Source organism: Lycium barbarum, chromosome 5 (genome assembly GCF_019175385.1).
Source record: "Lycium barbarum isolate Lr01 chromosome 5, ASM1917538v2, whole genome shotgun sequence".
NCBI lineage: Eukaryota > Viridiplantae > Streptophyta > Magnoliopsida > Solanales > Solanaceae > Lycium > Lycium barbarum.
The window spans coordinates 18,103,457-18,125,463 of NC_083341.1; the positions used below are offsets into that span (position 1 = coordinate 18,103,457).

Consider the following 22,007-nt stretch of genomic DNA (forward strand, 5'->3'; position numbering starts at 1 on the left):
TAAGGTAAGACTTTTTGTAGAAAATCATAAAAGATTAACACACGGTAACACATATGTTATTGAACAATGTCTTTGTATTGTTTTAGCCCAACAATGAAATCGAATAAAAACAATTCCAATGTATTGAGTACAAAAGTTTTCGAATTAGAGGCGGTTTGACTCTTTTCATTAGTAAATTACTTATATATTGTATGCAAGCTATTTCTTTTTCTTTTCTTTCTTGAAGGGCAATTTGCAGGATTACCCTTTGTTGGGGTGGTCTTTAATTTTTACCCCTCAGAATGGTGGTCTTTAAATTTTTCCCTTCAGGAAGAAATTTTGCCCTAATGCAGAATTTGTATGGGCATAGACAGAATTTCTGCCGATGCAAATTCTACCTTGCGATTTTTTTTTCTGAGCTGGGATTCGAACCCACAACCTCGGAGTGTTAGGCGAAAGGCAAAACTTAAAGACCACCCATTTGAAGGACAAAAATTAAAGACCACCCCAAATGAAGGGTAATCCACCCAGAAAAAAGAAACTTGAAAGCTTTCATGTGGAATTATTAGGCAAATAATGAGCCTTGCACAAAGATTGTCTGAAGATTCCATGAAGGCACTTTTGTCCCTATTTTGTGTTGGTCTTTAATTTTTGTCCATCAAATGGGTGGTCCTTAATTTTTATCCTTCAAAATCAAATTAATGCCTAGAGAAATATAAATTATGCATCATAATATCCACAAGTTATGTCAGCACCCTAAAAAACTTATGCCGCTAGGCATAAGTTCGATTTTCAAGGACAAAAATTAAAGACCATTCCATTTGAAGGGAAAACCGTGCAATTACTTCGCCGCAAATAGTAGAAGAGATATCGGACAGGTCATTTGCACTTGTGGTCCTATTTTGTGATGGTCTTTAGTTTTTTCCCTTCAAATGGACTAGTCTTTAAGTTTTGTCCTTCAAAATCGAACTTATGCCTCGTAAAGAACTTATGTCCTAGGCACAAGATTAATTTTAAGGGATAAAAATTAAAGACCAACCCATTTGGAGGACAAAAATTAAAGACCAGTCCATTTGAAGGACAAACCATACAATTACTTGATATGGGACGATTGCGTCGGTGGGACAAAGGCGAACTTATGTGATCAAGAACAGTTCGACTGACCTATATCAAGTTTCAAAGGTCTATGGTTTTAAAGATTACGTTTGTCTTGTTTCCTCTCGTTTGACTTAGTAGTATATTAGAGAAAAAAGTTTCATATTTTTTCAAATTGTATATCAATAGACACTTTTTTTCTTCTTTTCGTGTTTTTTTTTTTATAATTATTTTCAAGAGGCTGTGGAACACATTTAATTCAAGCATGTAAGCTTGTCTTTTTTTTTTCTTTTTCGTTTGGTAAATTGCAAAGTTTTTTTTTTGTGTTTTTTCAACCATGAAAAGGAATGTGATTGTACATGCATGGCCACTCTTAGTAAATGTATCCAATATGAAAGTCATGTTTAGAAATTTATGGATTTATATATAATAACAATTAAATTCACAATCAAATATTTAATTTCATTGTGGATAGAGCTGTCAATATGGGTTTGGCCCGCGAGGTCGGCCCAACCCAACCCTTTATTTTAGTAGGGTTGGGCTAAGATTTCTTTGGCCCATATAGAAGTGAGGCTCAAAAGTCCAGCCTCTCTTAACCCGCCGGCCTCAAGGGTTGGGCTGAGGTCAGCCCTTGAGGCCAGAAAAAAATAATAAATTAATTAATTTTAAAAAAATATAAGTAAATTAAACAAAAAGATAAAAAGTAATGAGAAAAAATAATGTATTTACTACTAAGTAGTAATTAGAAACTGGAGTAATACTTTTTAGTCTTAGAATTTATACTATGTTTAATTTTTTTTAACATGATCTAAATTAGTGATTTAAAATAATAATTTATATTTGTTCTCTTGAATTTTTTCTTCTATGATATGGTTTGCGGAAGAATGGGTGATAGAAGATTCTATTTCATATTGTAAAAGTTTCTTCTATTTCATATTGCAAAAGTTTCATGTTCAATTGTACCAAAAATCACTTAGAAAATGTTATTTTGGAAGACGAAAAAACTTAAAAGGGCTGGTACCGTCCTAGCCCGCGGCCCGCTTAGGGCTGGGTTGGGCTGCCATTTTGCAAGCCCTTCAACTAAAAGAGTCAACCCGTCCTAGCCCATTTAATTCTTTAACCCTTTAGGGCTGGGTTGGGTTGGGCTGGGTCAGCCCATTTTGACACCTCTAATTGTGGAATTGCCCATGTCTAACGACACGGCTTATAAATATATACATGTAAAATAAATCACTAACATTTTAACGAATATTAAGTTTTGAGTATATAATTTCAGAAGTGTAATGGATCCGATGATAATTGAAAAGACCCTAATTGTTAACCACTTAAACTTATCAAATCTAAATTCTGGATCCGCTTATTTAAGCAACCAATGTGCACATGTAATTTTCATCCATTAACAACACTAGCATGTTACAATGCTGCAAAAGCAGCTTTATCAGTAAGTTGAAATTGAGAGCTATATTAAAAGTGGGAGGAATACACTATCCTTACACCCCATCATCATAAGGAAAAGAAGTAGAATCTAACCATTCTTCTGCAGTAATAAACTCCGACACCGTGAAATTTGCAGCATCATAATAGTCCATTATGTGATAACCTGACCATGTAACTCGATTATCGGTCCCTGATGAAGGACCACTGTTTTCGTACTCTCCGTAGTATAATGTATCCAAACTTTGATTTGCCGACCACTCTTTCCACCCCTTTGGATTAATAAAACCGTCTATGTATGACTCGAGGTATACCGTTCGCGAATAATTTCTCCATGGTCTTCCTAGGTAACTATTGACACTACTGGAATTAGAGTACAAATCCTCAGTGGCTAAAATTGAACAATTTTGTATAGAGATTCCGGTATACTCATCAGGGGAATCGCGCGATTGGGCTGTAATTACGGTGAATTGGCCAGGCATTGGCAACCTTGACACAATGTTACAACCTTGGAAAACAACAGCTGCATTTCCGAAAATGTAATCTACTGTACCATAAATGTCGCATTCTCTGTAAAATTGTCGGAATGAGTGGGCGTATAAGGTGTCCTGGTAACCAGTTATGGTGCAACGATAGATGGCTGCTAAGTCTGCATTGATACGAAGCGCAACTGCTTGGTGCTTTTCGGGTCCAGCTGTGTTCTCAAAAGTAATGTCGCGAGCCAAGAACCCTCCACCGGATACAGCTGAAATCAATCAAAGATCATTATGTCATCCTGAATGTTAATGGATTTATATGTACTTTCTTCGTTTGATTTTATATGGCATGATTGGAGATACGAGTAACATTACTTAATCTTCAAAGTGAATTAGGACACAAAATTTCTCAATCTTTCTCAAATAATAAAATTAATATATATAGAAACCACATAAGAATTACTGTAAAGAAACAATAGTTGGCACTCCATTTGAAATATTTTAGAACAGTATAAGTTCTACACATTGACGATATATATAAAAGAGTTACACCAGATTAGTAAAAAGACAATTGCAAATAATTTTTTTATACGAACATTAATTGATAACTTAAAAACTGATAAACAATTTTTATAAAAAGAAAATATGTTTTCATTGGAATATCCAAATCGAAGGCAAGACATAAATAGACTATAAGTTCATTTTAAATCATAGATCACAAAAAGGATCTGATCAAAGCAGAAAGACAGTTTTGATTTGAAAAAATTGTGGTGCAGGTCCATCTCTCGACCAGTTCAGATTCAAGCAAAAGTGACCGAGGAACCTGTTGATTTCTTCTCTATGGCGGGAGGTTATGTAAGAATACCTTATAAAATAATTTAAAAAACAGTGATCAAAGTGAATCTCTTCCTAAATGGTAGTAGTGTCGGATAAAACAAGGCGCACATATCAACAAAAAGAATACTCGCACCGTCCCATATTAAGTTTCACCTTAGCCAAAAATATACATATTATAAAACCAATAATGTAATGTTAAGTTTACTAAATTACCCTAATTTAATAAAAATAAATTATTTTTTCCTCTTGATTAGAGCATGCATAAGTAATAAACCTTTTGACATTGGGAATCCAACAATATCAAGTTACCATGTGGTTTTTTCAATCATTATTTAGATGTTACTTTAACTTGTCATTTTTTGTCTAAGAATAGAGTTGAAAAAATAAGTCAATTGATGTTTTGATTTCCTAGGGTGACACTTATTATGAAATAAATATTTTTTATTAAAGTGACATTTATTATGAAACGATGGGAGTAAGTAAAAACAGAAAAGGAAGTTTTGAAGTGATGAATTTACCTACAGTGGCAGATCTGAAAGTAGTCCAACCATCAACAACACTTCTATTACCAGTAACCACAGTAATATCACTTCCATCTCCAAGAAGAACAATGTTAGGCTTCCAAATTGGAATTTCAACATTTTCTTGATAAACCCCTTCTTTTACATAGATAAAGATCCTATCATCACTATTATTTGGTGCAAAGTTAATAGCTTCACTTATGGTAGTGAAATTTCCACTTCCATCAGCTGCCACTGTAAATGTCAAATCATCATTTTGATCATAATTGTCATCGCTCTGCAATATGTGCCTATCCTTCCGAGACAGCCACCTCGGCAGAATTTGAAGTTTATGAGTTCCTATAACAATCTCAAATTAATTTATAACAATAACTGAGTCCACAACCAAATATTTATAAACTTTTAATGGAATGAGATAATTACATTTTTGAACCACTCCGAAAAAAAGAGATCCTTTCATTTATGTCTGTTCGGCCAAACTTAATTACTGACAGTAGCTCAAATATACAAAACATATACATTGATACGTATATTATACGTGTGATATATGTATATTTAAGCATAAATATACAAAACCTATGCATTTGCTAGCTATTTTGTAAACTAGATCACCCAAAGATATCTATTAATTATCTCAATAGCCAGCTAATGCATGGGTTTTGTATAAGTATAAAAACACATATTCATGTATATTGTATACATAAATTATACATACGCTATACATAACATACTCATAATCAGTTTGTGGGTTATTTATACCGCTCGTAATCAATTTTACCTGACGGGCCAAAGATGGAAAAGATCCTTTTAATACATATAGATGATATGAGAAAAGGTTCCTAGATTCTTGGAAACACATACCTAAAGCTTTGGATCCGCTCCTACTCGGCACACCCAACGACAAGAGCCGGCGCCCCCTATTTCCATTCCCCTGTTTTTTAACAGAGAACTTTGAGAGCATCGACAGAGAATTACTAACATGCTCGTAAGTACTGCTCAGAGTATTAATCAACGTAGATTTCAACGACCCAGTACTGGAATCTAAGCCTTCTAGGCAAGTAGCTTTGTTAGTCAGTGCTGCACTGAGAAACGCTTTCGCGTCAGCTAAATTCTTGGAGTTAGTCAAGCCAGTGTTGATCTTCGATAGAGATCTTTTCAATGAAGATATTGTAGTTTGATGGAGTTCTTTACAATCTTGAATAATACCTATTCGTTTTTCGACAAGATTTGAGCTTGAAGCTGAGGAAAATAAGGTTGTGAGATGTCCTGTTCCTAATAAGGCTGATTGAAGAGATTGTAGGAGAACTTTTAAGATGTTTGGGCTGATGTTAATGGAGATTGATAATTTGTGTGCGTTGAAACAAGATTGTGGATATGGAGTGGATTTGCACAAGGATTGTAGAGAAGAAATATGAGTAGTGTTCAAAGTTGATGAAGAATTAAATGAAGAAGTTGTTATGAAAGATGTTGAGTATATCATGAGCAAGACGAAGTTGGTAATAAAGAAGGACCCCATGACTACAATAGGAATGAAGAGAAATCAAAATGCCCCAAGGATTTTCACTTCTTATATGAAAAAAGTAGAACTAATCTAACAGTCCACGGATATATTTCATACTAGCAATACACGGAGAAAAGGCCATCATCCCTTATCTATGCGAATAGTTCTAATAACTATACACTTATCGATTTTAGTCCTTTAACTATCCAAAAATTTATTAAATTTGATCTCCGTCTATTTTTTAATACAAACAGCATTCAAACTCATAAACCTTCGTGAGATTAATCGTTAAACCATTTCTTAGACCTATATTTGTCTCTTCCTGCTTCTTTTTCCTCAAGTTACACTTATTAAGAAAAAAAAAAGAAAAAAAAAAAGAGCATTCTAGCACTGGTGTCGCTCTCGAGTCTCTAAAATTCGAAAAGACAAACTCATGCATAAAATTTCTGTAACCATTTTTCTCAAACACTACTAAAAAAACTGGTAAAAACCGACAGAAAAAAACCGATGGAAAAAACTGACGGAAAGACCAACGGATTCCATCTGTTTTTTCAATAATTTTTTTAAATATTTTTTTTAAGAAAACCGACGGATTGCGTCGGTTATTTTTTGCACAAAAATGCGCGAAAAAATATAAAATAAATCGATGGAGTCCGTCGGTTTTTTTTTTTTAATAAAATAAATCGACGGAGATGGACTCTGTCGGTTTTTAGAGCGAAAAAACATTACAAATTAAATCAATGTAAGTATATGGACAAAAAATATCAGTGGTCTAGTGGTAAAGCCCTTTAATGCGAAGGAACATACCCGGGTTTGATTCCAAGTTCCTACATTTCATTCTTTAATTTTCAAAAAAAAAAATGACGTGAGACCGTCGTTTTTTTTTTTAATTTTTTTTTTTTAACAAAACCGACGGATTGAGTCGGTTTTCCATCGGTTACGAAACGCGAGAGAGAACTTGAGGAAAAAAGTTGAGGTTAAAGAATGAACTTGAGGAAAAAAGTTGAGGTTAAAGAATGAACTTGAGGAAAAAGAAGCAGGGAGAGAGAAATATAGGTCTGACGAATGGTTTAACGATTAATCTCACAAAGGTTTATGAGTTTGTACGCAGTTTGTATAAAAAAATAGAAGGAGACCAAATTTGATAAGTTTTTGGATAGTTAAAGGACTAAAACCGGTAAGTGTATAGTTAAGGGACCATTTTAGACCTACTCCTATAGATAAGGGACTATTTATGGCCTTTTCTCGCAATACATGCCCGTGCGATGCACGGGCCGAACATGTCTATTCACTTTAATTAGTCAGTCTTTAAGATTTGTATTTTGAAAATAACTTTTAAAAACATTCTAATTGTTATTATATATACAAAATGTATTTTATGTATCATTACTTTAGTTGTAATTAAAAGTCTTTGAGATGGAAAGAGTCTGACTTTTTTATCATTATCATGACAATGAAAGTTATTCATTGATGTAAAAGAAAATTAGTAAGAATATGAGGGAAAACTAATATTTTGATTCTAAATTTTTTCTTTTAAATTCTTTAATATTTTATATGTATATCGACAGGTTGATATCTATTTCAATTAAGTAACTATTCAGATCCAAACATAAAAACCATTTTGTTGTATATATTGGATTAAAATATTTTTATTAAGTTAATTAAAAATATATTATAATTTTTTATATTAATTGTTACAAAGAAATCAAAATTAGAAAGATATATGTTATATCATTAATCACCAAATTTTAATTCTGAAATGAAAATATAAAGTAATACATTTTATAAATGTAAAGAAAAAATAATCAGATACTGCAAAGGAGAGTAAATAAGTAAAGTATTGACAATGAAGGAAAACAGGAATAAATATCACTAGGGGCGGACCGACACAGGCGATTGTGGTGCTCGAGCACCCATTACTTCTGACGCGGAACCTGCAAATCTATAATAACTAGCAATGACTTGCCCGTGCGCTGCACGCCCAACACTCATGTCTAAGTATTAAGTGAGTGTCACCAAATTAATTGTACAAACTAAGATATTTTAATTACAACTTTTAAAATTCGTTACTACAGAAATAAGAGTTACCAAAACTAAATATATCTCCAATAAGTTGATGGAAGTCCATCGGGTCTTCTGCCATTTGAACTCTCAATTCATATGCCATTGGAAAAACATTAAGTGAACTTTCAAATTGTCTGTCATAGAAAACCATTAGCTAGGACGAAAAGAGTTGAGAGGCTATGCGGACTTTGAAAACTCACGATCCACAGGATTAACTTGACTAACAATAATGTTGTAGATGCAGGAACTACCAGCAAGAGGCTGATTCAAAAGATTCAGTGATGAAAAAGTAGGAAGCATAAGGGCCACATAATTGACGTGGGTATGAGAACACCATTTAGAAAATATATCTTAGTGATTAATTGGAGGAATTCAAGTGTAAAAATATAATTATTACCACAAAGAAGTCAACTGAGCAGTGCAAGGTCAACGAAAAGTGTTAATATAGCTTTGATATGCAACAGCAGAAATAAAAAACACAACTTGGTTCTAACAATTCAAAGATAATAAACTTAAAAATTACAGTAAATTATTAATTCATGAAACCAACAATGTGAAGCAAAGGAGAACCACAAACATGCTACTACATGTTACGATATGTATTTTGAGGTGCACAACTATCATTCACCGCTAGCCATTTAGTCAACCTGCATAAGTGGGCTGATATGTAGTACAATATAAAAAGATGAATAATTCTTATAACAACTAAATCCAAAAATTATTACTAACATTTAACTTACCTCTGCATTAAAATATTGCAGCACTTCTACGCTTAATATATGGAGGATTAAGTGGTCTACCATAAATGATCTCGATTATTATCTTCTAATTGAATTCCAAGATCATTATGTTTACGAATACGTAATAATAAACCAGTTATCATTTAATTTCTGTCACCATACATATTCTTTGACTATCCTTCCTCTGGTACCTCTCTCTTTAGTAGGCACCTTTTTCCTTTTTTTTTTTTTTTAATTTTTTTTTTTTATAGATGAGTTGGAGGTGGACGATGAAACCACCCCAACTCATGCTTCTAATATAGTAAAAACTTGTTAAAATATCTTAAGTAAATAACTTAGCATCCAGAAGCCAAAAGTCTAACTGGGTGCTATGGTTGTTCGGGCCGATAAATTGTCGGCTCCGAACTTCATCGTGTGATCGAAACCAACTTCAAGCGTCTGCATTGTTGTTATTCTTTTCCATTTTTTTTGTTTTTTGGTCTGCATTGTTATTCTTTTACTTTTTTTTTTCTCCTTATTTGCATTTCTATCTTACTTTGTTTATTTAGAGCCCGTTTGGATTGACTTATAAGTTGTTTTCAGCTTTTTTGAGTGTTTGACTAGCCAGCTTAAAGTCATTTTGTGCTTGAAATAAGTTCAAAAAAATAATTGAATTCATTTGACTTAGCTTATCTAAAGCAGCTTATAAGCTAAAAACAACTTATAAGCTTAAAAAAAAAAAAAAAAAAAAATTACCCCAACTTAGGCATAAGCAAATCCAAACTGGCTCTTAGTCTACTGTGTTGCTGTCAATATCAGGCCCATATCCTTTTTCGTTAGTGCTTTCTTTTTTCAGTTCTGTTTTTGTTCCATTTCCACATACTAATTGAGGTCTGAGAAGGCATTTCTCTTTCTGGCTTTTCCCTTTTAGTTTCTTTTTTTCATTTTATTTTCTCCTCCCAAATTCACTTCCCAAAATATATTATATTGTCCCACATAGTGAAACTCATTTTCTTCCTTGTTACAGTTCTTTCTTCTCTATTATTTTTTATAATAAATGTCGTTTAAGACTTTCAAAATATGAAAACGCCGAGAATAACTGTGAATAGTAAATATTTTAATTAAAAATTAATAATATCTATAATAGTTTTCATGTTGGATATTTACCATCAAATTTCAAATAGTTGTACACTTATACTATTTAATATTTATAGCATTGTTCGTTAGTAGAGGGAATTTAGGAATAAAATATGATGATTCAACTTTAGATTCTTGCTATTGAATCCATAACACTTTTGAAATTATAGGTTCAAAATGTTAAATTTGTTGGTGTTCTTTTACGTATATATCCATATTCTGTGTGAAAAGCGCTAAATTTAGTTGAATCCATAAATATATTCTATACACCTATTTGCGCTAGATATAATGGAGCACCCATTGCTTCAAAATCCTGGATCCGTCACTGTGTCACTCTCTCCCTTTACTTTTACTTGTCGATGTTAACATATCAAGGAAAAAAATCTTCCTCTTATTTTATCTTTCACATTAATTATTCATTTTTAAATCATTTTCTGAGGCTATTGAGACTGTATACCAATAAATATGGATATTATGATAAAATATATACTTGATTTATTAATTTTCAAAGAACGTGAAAAGTCAAAAGTGAACAAATTATGTATAGGAGCATTAAAATAACTTTTGGTGCAAATTTGCATTGCTATTGTTCATCCTCTCTTCGCGTTTAAAATATTGACAAAGAAGGAAAACGGGGATAATAGAAATAGAAAAGAAGATAAATATAGAATACAAAAATAGACATATATCTTTAGTAATGTGGCCAAGTAATATGGACGAAGAGAGTACTTCATTTTTATTAATTCTTAAAGAATGTAAAAAGTCAAGTATAGTAATGTGGCTAAGTAATACGGGACGGAAGGAGTACTTCATTTATTAATTCTTAAATAACGTGAAAAGTAAAAAATGAACAAGTAAAAGTGCACGAAGGAAATAAATATGTGTCGGAGAATTAAAATAGAAGTGCACACATATATACATGAGAAGAGAATAAATATTTAGCTAGAACACGAAAATCAAAAGTGAACAAGTAAAAGTGCACGGAGGAAATAAATGTGTTGGAGAATTAAATTTAAAGTGCATACGTCTATACATGAGAAGAGAATTAAATATTAAGTACTATGACATTTGTCTACGTTAATATGGACAAAGGGAGTACTTCATTTTTATTAATGTAGTTGAAATAACTGAATTGTAACTGTTGAGTTCTACGGCGGTGAACTCAACGGCGTCAGTTATAGTGATCATGCTACTGTGAAAAAATATGCTAGATGTGCTCAATTAGGTGAAATTTTTGAATTAGATCGTGCTACTTTGTACGACGAGTAGTGGGGTGAGCTAAGCCTTGGAAATCGTAATGTCATAATGCTTTTCAAATCCTCCTGATTGGTGAACCGGCAGATTAGTTTGCAACCCCTTTGGAAATATTACCTGAATGATATTTCTTTCCTGTATTTCAAATACTTCGTACAGTGCCCAATAAATTATTAGGGGTTCGAATAAATTTCCTGAGATCCTCTTCCTTTCGAACTACAAACATGGGAATTGTTGAAATAACTCTTTGATTGAAAGAGGATGATTCCTATAATACATTACTCCAGTCGAGCCCAATGGAATTTCAAATCTTATTTTTTTCAAAACGTGTTGCAAATATTTACTCTTTCAATCCCTATTTCATTTGTAGGGTTAACTCGTGACTTCTCAGATCTCAGAATACATGAATTAATCTCTGGTTCATTCCGCCATCCCGACCAGTGAATCATTAAGATTCCCTTTTCAATAGAATCTTTTGCATTCACAAGTTCCGTCGTTCCCATCACTTCTTACTTAATGGTTAGGTTTAAATTCTACAATGGAGCTCAGAATTAAATTGGTTCTTGAGTACAACATGGAATGCTCTATGTACAATTTGTTAATGCTATGTTGGTCCTCTTTTGGCACTTATATAAGTGTACAATTTTTGAAGCGGTTGGTACAAGGAGGGACAGCCGTGTTTGTCCCTCCACCGCTCTTATAAGAAATAGAAATATATAGAATAGAATATAATATAATAGAAATAGATGGGTACAACATGGAATGCTCTATGTACAATTTGTTAATACTATGTTGGTCCTCTTTTGGCGTTTATATATATAGAAATAGATGAGTACAACATGGAATGCTCTATGTACAATTTATTAACGCTATGTTGGTCCTCCTTTGGCACTTATACATAATAGAAAAATATAATAGGCGTTTGGCCATGAAAATCAAATATTTTTCACTTTATTTAGTATTTTGGAGTTGGAGTTGGAGTTGCGTTTGGTTATAATTTTTGCAAAGAATATTTGGTTGTTTGAATGTATTGAAAGTGAAAAAAGTGGGGAAAAAAAGTGAAAAACAAGTTTTGGTTGTTTTCCAAAAGTTGTATTTAAAATTTTTATGGCCAAACACCATAAAGTAAAAAAAGTGAAAAAATATTCCAAAAAAAGTGAATAATTCTCATGGACAAGCAGGCCCATAATATTTGTATAATTGTGTATAATCAATGTATAGTGTCTACTCTCTATGTAATGACTGGCAAAACTAAACAATGAATTCGAACCGGGAGGTCACAGGTTCGAACCGTAAAAATAGCCTCTTGTAAAAATGCAGGGTAAGATTGCATACAATAGACTCTTGTGGTCCGGTCCTTCTCCGAACCCCACGCATATCGGGAGCTTAATGCACCGGATTGCCTTTCTTAATTTCAGGAAAAAAAATGCTATTTTAAAGGCCAAATCTGGTAGTAATATAATTGGACAAAACTTAATATGAAGAAATTCATATTTTTTGAAAATTTAGTGAAAAACACTATAAATTGGTCATTTATAATGAGATTCAAGTGTGCAAAATTTGGAAGCTTATGGTTCTTGGATTTGGGGATGAACAAAAAGACACAACTTGAAAGAAAGAGAATTTTTTTTGGTGATGATCTTTTTCATATGCTGATGAGACTCCTTGAGAAAATGAGAAAAATGATCCTTTATGTTTGAGAGAAGGTTCAAAATAGCTCCTTTAAGTATGCACTGAAGAGTCTTGGTCCTTAAGTTTGTTAAAAGTTAATATTTTTAGTCCTCATTAAATATTTACCGAACTATGTCAGTTGAATTTAATGTGTATTGTTTGTGTGGGCGGAGGGGGGGTGGAGGGAGGGGGGGGGGGGGGGGGAATAGCAGTAACTCACATTTAGAGGTAAATTTTTTGTAATTTTGTTATTTTTTATTTAGTTTTAGATTCGAATGTACCTCTTTGGTGTCCAGTGTAGTTTTTTTATATTGCATATTTTTTTGATCTGAAGGGACTTTCTCGGTTCTCCATTGCTTGCGTCAAATCGAACGAACATAAATTGTTAAATGTTTGATGGAGACTAAATGGTTAATTTTTAACAAACTTAAGGACCAAATGTTGTTAATACATACTTAAGTGACTATTTCAAACCTACTCTCAAATATAAGGGATCATTTTTATCATTTTCTCGAGAATCTTTCATGTCAGGAAGAATTATTTTTATCTTCTTGCTGCATTTGGAAAGTAGTCGAGAATGCAGATAATGGCACTATAATTTTTTAAATTTGGTCGAGAATTAGAGTCTTTCACATGTGATTTCAAGTCACATATGCCAAAAAGTTGGAAATTGTGCCTATAACTGGGTATGGTTAAAAGCATGGAGGATGCTACTGTCTTTTTATCTTTATTTTTCCAATTCTGATACTACAATTATTTTGAGGGATTAAAGAATGAAAATGAGAAAGAAGAATAAAATGAATTGAACTCATATTCAGATTATAATTAAGTTCTGGCGGTGTTACTGTTTTATTTTTAATTTCAAAGATTTTTGTCGTTGATTTAAAAATGTTTGCTCTATACTAGGACAGCCCCCAACCAACACATGCGCACCCACAAGCTGAGTAGCAAACGTGTTTACCCCGAATCTGGATAATCAATTGAATTTGTAAGTGGGTATAGGATATGTGTTTGAATCTCAATGTATACCATAGGGAATAGAGTATATGGACATTATGTGGTGACACAATTGATGAAGTGTATTAATGCTTGGTAAATGACACGCAACACTTGTTTGAGGAAATACAATGAACATGCAAATGGCCACTATGGACCGAATTAGATCTTAGAAAGAGAGAGCGATTGTATATATGCTTTGATGTTACAAGTGTTCTTTGAAAATGAATGAGCCAACCCCCTCATAGGGGGTGGATGAGCTCTATTTATAGTGTTGCCTCTATGGGTCTTCTACCATACAAATTGTTAAAATAATAATAATAAGGACAACTCTGAACGGATTTGGTGGGATTAAGTTGGCCATACGGTCTGACACACGCATGGTTGGTGGTTGACCATGGCAGGACGCTACTGACGTATGACTTGTGTGCAACGGCTGTACCGGACCAACGACACGGATACTCGGGGTAACGACCTCAAGCAACTCGGTGATGAAGGGACCAGACCAAATGGTCACCCCGATCGGTTCCGGGCAGGCGTTCCTCCAGTTCAGAGTGAAAGTTTTCATGTACGTTCTTGCTCCCCTCTTCCTTCGGTTTCTCGTTTCACCGGTTTGACTCATGCCCGGTTTTTACCGTATACAAAACGTTTTAGGTTCTAATCTAAGATAGAAATATTAGTTTCTCGCCATGTGCATTAATACACAATTCACAGCGATGGCTTGTTTGTCGAGGTTTGAGTAAATAGTCACACAAAAAGAAAGTACAAGTTTTGTGAATGATTAATGTAGATCGTCATATAATGAGTTGTTTGTCGAGGTAAATGATATATTGGATATTGTATGAACTTAATATTAACAATCAAAATTTAATTGGATACACATGATTTTCTTAATTACTTATTATGATTTGATGAGGTATACACATGTAATAAAACGTACTCACATGATAGACTCCAAGATTAGATCTCTTCTCCACTTCACTCACAACAAACTAATATACGTTCTGAAGCAATAATAATGAAAGCAATGATAATAAAAAGAAAGAACACACAATTTTGCGTGGGAAACCCTTAAGGGGAGGAAACCCGCAGTCAGGCACCAACTCTTATCATTTTCAATAAAAAATAATTATAGGATACATAATACACCATTTAAGCCAAACTTATATCGGTTGTCAATACCCCAAACCCTAACTCTTATCATTTTCAATAAAAAATAATTATAGGATACATAATACACCATTTAAGCCAAACTTATATCGGTTGTCAATACCCCAAACCCTAGAGTTTCTTAGGGTGTCATCAAGTTTTTTTTTTTTCAATTAACTTACTGCTTCTTGCTTCGTCAATCGCGGGGTGCTGTCGCAGTGGCATATGCAGAATTTTTCAAAAAGGGTGTCAACATTTAAAGAAGAGAATAAATTAAACAAATTAGAGGGAAGAAGAACAATTTTTTGAAGTTAGGTTTAAAGATTTAGCTTGACTAATCCAGTCAAAGATGGCTTAAAGTAATTTAATGTCTAACATAAAAATAAAAGGAGTCGATCTTGGTTGATTAATTTGTTTGATCCTTTTTGGGAGAAGGGTTTGAGAGTTAGAGTCTCGCTAAAAGTTTGTTTTTAGCAATTAAGCGCTTAAAATTTAAAAATAATCACACATATTCATTGCGAACGAGAATAAAACTCGGGGTGGATGCTACAGAAGCGAGCCGATTAACCAGTAAGCCATGTAGCACTTTGTGTCAATTTACTTTACTACTATTAAGAAGCATGGGTTTGCACCCAGCTTCGTCGTTCGTTTTCCAACCAACCAATATTACCCAATATTTAGTCTGTTTTCCAACCAACCAATATTAGCCAATATTTAAAAAAAAAAAAAAGTGGTCCTCATATTAAACACCAATCAACCAATATTAAAAAAAAAAGTAAAAAAAGTGAAACCCACCATCTCCAACTCACGGGGAAAAAAAATGGATCCCATATTAGCAAAATCAAGCAATATTAAAAAAAAGTAAATCCCATATTAAAAAAATAAACAATGTCAAAAAAAAATGTGCAGACTTTATATTCGTAGTAAACACTAATATAATAAAGTTTTAGATACGGAGCACAAACTACAATATTATATTAATCGTGTTTTGAACATAGTATCCCATATTGACAAAATCAAGCAATATATAAAAAAAGTGAATCCCATATTAAAAAAACAAACAATGTCAAAAAAAAAGTGGAGATTTTGTATTCGTAGCTGTTACACCTCGGAAAATTTCCCGTTGGTACGCAAGTAAATGAACTAATGAGGTGTGCGAGGAGTGCGAGTGTATAATGTTTCATGGGAAATGTATGTAAAGGGATGTGGATGATTAGAATGAAAAGTCGAGAAATGAGAAAAATTGAAAGTTGGCAAAACTGCCCAGTGGTCGTATATTGCAAAATACGGACCGTAAAGTGCAATACGGTCCGTAAACTGGCAGTCGTAAACTGTCATGCAAAAGCTTCAGCTTTCTGCCAGTGGTCGTAAAGTGCAAATACAGACCGTAAACTGGTATACGGTCCGTAAACTGCCAGGTCGTAAACTGGCATACCAAACTTCAACTTTCTGCCAGCTGAGGAAGAGGTATAATACGACCTGGTGGACGGACCGTAAAGTGATTTACGGCCCGTAAACCATGGTCGTAAATCACTATGCATGCAGGCCAAAGTTTCTGGTTCTGCTTAAGCTTAAAAACGACCACGAGGGACGGTCCGTAAACTGAAATACGGACCGTAAACCTCCATGGACGACCACTGTTCACCCAGCACAGATTTTTCAATTCATTAAATATGAGGATCAAGACTTGTCTTATTTCATTTACAACATTACACCACTTCTCTCTACATTTATTTTATGAGTTTTCAAGGATTATAAGTCATCCATAACATTAAGACAAGTAAATCAAGGATAAGAGAATCATCAAGGATCATCCAAGTCAAGAAATCCAAATGGAGAAAAACTAGGATTTTGCTCAAAGAAGAGTATTATCAACCAAAGCTGATTCCTACAACTTCTAAGGTAAGATTCATGATTTTTACAAGATGTTTGAGGTATTGGAGAATTAAAATACATGGATTGTAGAAAATGTGGTCAACTAGGTCATGAATGATGAATAGTGACATTTTGAGAAATAGTTTGAATTGAGTTATGAATGTTGTTGTGTTGTGATATGAATGTGTTATAAATGGTATTAAGATCATGAACTAAACACTTTAGACCAATGGACGAAGATGGGTGTTATAATCATGCATGTGGGTGAATTAGAGGCAAATTGAGGAATTCTAGATAATGTGGATAATGTGAATGACTAATGGCCATTGTTATGATATTAATGAAGGTATAAACGCTAGCATTGGAAGGGAACGTGCAAGCATAGAATAGTTCGACGGAAAGGTATGTAAGGCTAACCCTTCTTTCATAAGGCATGGTTCTTGGCCAAATTCCTAAATTCCTCTATATGAGTATGTTGTCTTCACATGGTTGACATTCCGAGCTCATAAGCTCACGACCCTTGATATGTACTATGCTTATACTACGTTCCTCGTATGACGAGTAAGTCTATAATGTAAACGTAACGATAATGATGAGGATAGAAATGATGATGAGAGTAAAATGAGACTAGAGATGCTTACGAGCTACAATATATGTGTATGTGTGCCTATGAAGGGCTATAATAAGACCCCGAGCTTATGATGCCGGGTAAGACTATATGTATAAAGTATGTACACGATTACGAAATGCGCGCACACCTCTGCAGAGGGTACGGATAACCCTGATGCCTTGGTAGGGCCAGGTATGTATGACCTTGAGCCTTGGTTGGCCAAGTATGTATAAGACACCGATCCCATGAGGTCGGGTATGCTATGTAAATGCTATGTATATGAAATGACTATGTATATAATATGAATATGAATGTGAAAAGACTATGTATAGGAATACGGATAAGGACATGTATACGAATATGAGCACAAGTATGGTACGAGTATTACTATGGGATACGAACGACGATGTATGCAAGTAAGCGACATGATGATGATATTACTGTCTCCCCTCCTATGCTATCTTCATATGATATCTATTCTGCTTCTATATTGATGTTGATCATGCTTTACATACTTAGTACATTCTTCGTACTGACGTCCTTTTGTTTGTGGACGCTGTGTCATGCCCGCAGGTGCGCAGGGAGACAGATTTGATCCTTAGCTGCCTATTCGGAGATTTCATAGAGAGCTCCATTTCCTTCGGAGCCATATCGTTTGGGTACTCATTCTTTTGTGTATATAATTAGGGGCATAGCGGGGTCCTGTCCCGCTAATGTGATATGTTATACTCTTAGAGGCTCGTAGACGTGTGTGTATGTGGGTAGATGTGTTTGGCCTTGTCGGCCTATGTTTTGTATATCATTTTGTCGGCCACGTTGTCCCATGTATATTGATGTAGCATAAATGCCTATGATAATATAAATGTGTGGTTGTCCATATGGGACTAGTTGACGAATCAATGGAAATGCATGTATAATTATGTGGCTCACCTAGATGTAAGTATAAGAGTAAGCTAAGAGGGTGCTCGGGTGGGTTAGCACCGGGTGCTCGTCGCGGCCCCGAGTCGGGTCGTGACAAAAGTGGTATCAGAGCAGTTCAGTCCTAGGATGTGTCTACGAGCCGTGTCTAGTAGAGTCTTGGTTATGGGTGTGTTGCGCGCCACACTTATAAACGAGAAGCTGCGGACATCTTAGGAATATATGACCTTCTTTCTTCATAAGAATCGTGCGATAGAGCTATGATGTAAGAAATTCTTGTTCTTAAATCGTGTGTTGTGTATTTCAGAGATGCCTAAAAAGAAAAAGGCTACAGCAGCCCAAAAGGGCAAGACGGTGGCAGAAAAGCGGGCAGAAAGAGCACCGCCACCGGTAGTAGAGGAAGATGAGTCCCAGAATGCGGCTTAATCTCAGTCCTCCCAGACAGTGCCTATTACTGAGGAGCACGTGGGAGCCTCTGCCCCAGCTCCAGCTCCTCCACCGAATGCTTCAGGCCGAGATGTGAGAGAGGCCATTAATTTGTTGACTCAGTTGGTTGCGGTCCAGACTCAGAGGCCAAGCGCAGGGCAAGGTGATAGGACTGTTAGTCAAGGGCCCGTGACTTCATTGCTTTGAAACCCCCGGAATTCTTTGGGTCGAAACTGTAGGAGGATCCCCAGGACTTTATTGATGGTATGCTAAGGACGCTCCGGTTGATACATGCTTCAGACACCGAATCGGTGGAGCTAGCGTCATACAGATTGAGGGATGTCTCAATCCAGTGGTATACGGTTTGGATGGCTTCGCGGGGAGCCAATGCACCTCCGCCGGTATGGCAAGAGTTTGTCGATGCTTTTCTCCGTCACTACATGCCTCCAGAAGTTCGGCGAGCTAGGGCCGATAAATTCTTGAATCTGAGGCAAGGTAGCATGAGTGCTACAGAGTATAATCTCCGCTTCAATTCCTTGGCTAGGTATGCTTCGGCCATGGTAGCGGATATGGGCGATCGGGTGCACCGGTTTGTGAAAGGCCTAGGGCCACACTTGATGGATAAATGTTTGACTGCGTCCCTTCAGGATGGCATGGATATTGCACGCATTCAGGCACATGCTCAGGAATTAGAGGAACACCTATAGCAGCGGAGAAATGAACGTGAGCAGGATAGGGGCCATAACAAGAGGGCCAGACCTTCGGGTTCGAGGAGCGAGTCCAGGGGCGGACACAGACAGCAGTTTCCCAGCCATTCAGGCTATTCTATGACCAGTACACCTCCACAGTTCACGGGGCAGAGATTTGACAGATCTACTCGTTCCGAGCCGAGTCAGGGTTATTCGGGGTCTCAGTTTAGAGGTGATTCAGGCCAGCCAAGGCCACCCGTACCACGATGTTCTCAGTGTGGAAAGTCGCATTGGGGTCAGTGCCGATCAGGTTCAGACGCTTGCTATTCATGTGGTCGGCCAGGCCATATTATGCGTGATTGCCCCTCAGTACATGGTAGAGGTAGGACCCAGCCATCAGGGTCGGTAGCCGGATCTTCGGCATCTGTACGCCCTACGGGGCCAGGCTCACATGCGCCAGTCGGCCATGGTAGAGGTAGAGGCAGAGCTCCCAGTACTAGCGATCCTCAGCACCGTATTTATGCTTTGGCTGGATGCCAAGATCTTGAGTCTTCTCCTGATGTGGTCACAGGTATATTATCGGTATTCTCTCATGATGTATATGCTTTGATTGATCCGGGCTCCACATTATCATATGTTACTCCATATATTGCGGGTCGATTTATAATTGAGCCGGAGTCTATCAAACCTTTTGAGGTGTCTACACCCGTGGGTGACTCGGTAATAGCTAGCCGAGTATATAGGAATTGTGTGATTGTGATTTGTGATCGTCGTACCATGACTGATTTGCATGTGCTAGAAATGGTAGATTTTGACGTTATTATGGGCATGGATTGGTTGGCTTCTTGTTACGCAAATGTTGATTGCCGAATGAAGATGGTTCGTTTCCAGTTTCCGGGAGAACCAGTCTTAGAATGGAAAGGGACTGCGGCATCACCAAAAGGTAGGTTTATTTCCTATCTAAAGGCAAGGAAGATGATCACAAAAGGGTGTATTTATCACCTAGTGCGAGTTCAAGATGTAGAAGCTGAGTCGCCGACCCTTCAGTCAGTTCCGGTAGTGAACGAATTTCCGGATGTGTTCCCGGAAGAGCTTCCAGGCCTTCCTCCCGAGCGAGAGATAGATTTTGCGATTGATGTGTTGCCAGACACTAATTCCATATCTATTCCTCCTTATAGGATGGCACCCGCAGAGTTGAAAGAGTTGAAGGAGCAATTGAAAGACTTGCTTGAAAAAGGCTGCATTCGGCCTAGTTCATCCCCGTGGGGAGCACCCGTATTGTTCGTCCAGAAGAAGGATGGCTCCTTGAGAATGTGCATTGATTATAGGCAATTGAATAAAGTGACAATTAAGAACAAGTATCCCCTCCCGAGGATTGATGATTTATTTGATCAATTGCAAGGTGCCAAATGGTTTTCAAAGATTGATTTGAGGTCCGGGTATCACCAAGTAATAGTTAGGGAGAAAGATATCCCTAAGACAGCTTTCAGAACAAGATATGGCCATTTCGAGTTCCGAGTAATGTCGTTTGGGCTAACTAATGCACCGGCAGTGTTTATGGACTTAATGAACAATGTATTCAGGCCTTTTCTGGATCGATTCGTGATTGTATTCATCGATGACATCCTAGTGTATTCTAGATCCAAGGAAGAACATGTGGATCATTTGCGAATTGTCCTTGGAGTTCTTCGAGCTCGAGAGTTATTCGCGAAGTTTTCCAAATGCGAGTTTTGGTTGAACTCAGTGGCATTTCTGGGCCACATTGTTGCAGCTGACGGTATTCGAGTGGATAGCCAAAAGATTGAGGCAGTGAAGACTTGGCCAAGGCCCACGACCCCTACGGAGGTTCGTAGCTTTTTGGGTTTAGCAGGTTATTACAGAAGATTTGTTGAGGATTTCTCTTCTATTTCTGCACCGCTCACCAAGTTGACTCAGAAGTCAGCTAAGTTTCAATGGACAGATGCTTGCGAGCGTAGTTTCCAAGAGTTGAAAGACCGACTGACTTCAGCCCCAGTCTTGACACTTCCAGAAGGATTGGAAGGATATGTTATTTATTGTGATGCTTCAGGCGTCGGGCTAGGCTTTGTATTGATGCAAAATGGTAAGGTGATTGCGTATGCTTCTAGACAATTACGGAAACATGAGCAGAATTATCCTACCCATGACTTAGAATTGGCCGCGGTGGTCCATGCTTTAAAGATATGGAGACATTACTTATATGGTGTCCACGTGGATATTTATACAGATCATAAGAGTCTCCAGTACATCTTCAAGCAAAAAGAGTTGAATTTGCGGCAACGACGATGGCTAGAGTTGCTAAAAGACTATGACGTCGAAATCCTGTACCACCCCGGAAAGGCAAATGTTGTGGCTGATGCTCTTAGCCGTAGGTCGATGGGATGTCTAAGTGATGTACGACCAGGAAAGAAAGAGATGGACCGTGATCTTCAGCAGTTAGCTAGCCTAGGAGTCCGGGTGGTGGACTCCGGTAGCAGTGGAGCTATTATTCAGAATTCAGCAGTTTCATCGTTAGTAGCGGAAGTGGAGGAGCGACAATATGAGGATCCCATGCTAATGCAGTATAGAGATACACTCCCTCAGAAGGAGGAGTCATCATTTGACATTTCGGAAGACGGAGTTCTCCGATGTCGAGGCA

The 22,007-nt window shown here is 36.3% G+C and overlaps 1 protein-coding gene across 1 annotated transcript; it reads right to left on the reverse strand.

Moving 5' to 3' along the window:
- Positions 1–2,431: 2,431 nt before the first annotated feature.
- LOC132640614 (probable pectinesterase/pectinesterase inhibitor 12) lies at positions 2,432–5,925 on the reverse strand. Its single transcript, XM_060357284.1, has 3 exons — positions 5,204–5,925; positions 4,340–4,681; positions 2,432–3,253 (listed from the first exon to the last, which is right to left on the reverse strand). The coding sequence occupies exons 1-3, from the start codon at positions 5,856–5,858 to the stop codon at positions 2,565–2,567; spliced, it is 1,686 nt and encodes a 561-aa protein (XP_060213267.1). The 5' UTR covers positions 5,859–5,925; the 3' UTR covers positions 2,432–2,564.
- Positions 5,926–22,007: the final 16,082 nt, after the last annotated feature.

What these genes read in the sequence shown, in the direction of transcription:
- LOC132640614 (XM_060357284.1), bottom strand. Translation starts at nt 5,858, where the DNA reads ATGGGGTCCTTCTTTATTACCAACTTCGTCTTGCTCATGATATACTCA. An exon ending in GAGCGGATCCAAAGCTTTAG is followed by an intron (nt 4,682 to 5,203) that starts GTATGTGTTTCC and finishes AGATTGTTATAG; the next exon opens with GAACTCATAAACTTCAAATT. An exon ending in TTTCAGATCTGCCACTGTAG is followed by an intron (nt 3,254 to 4,339) that starts GTAAATTCATCA and finishes GATTGATTTCAG; the next exon opens with CTGTATCCGGTGGAGGGTTC.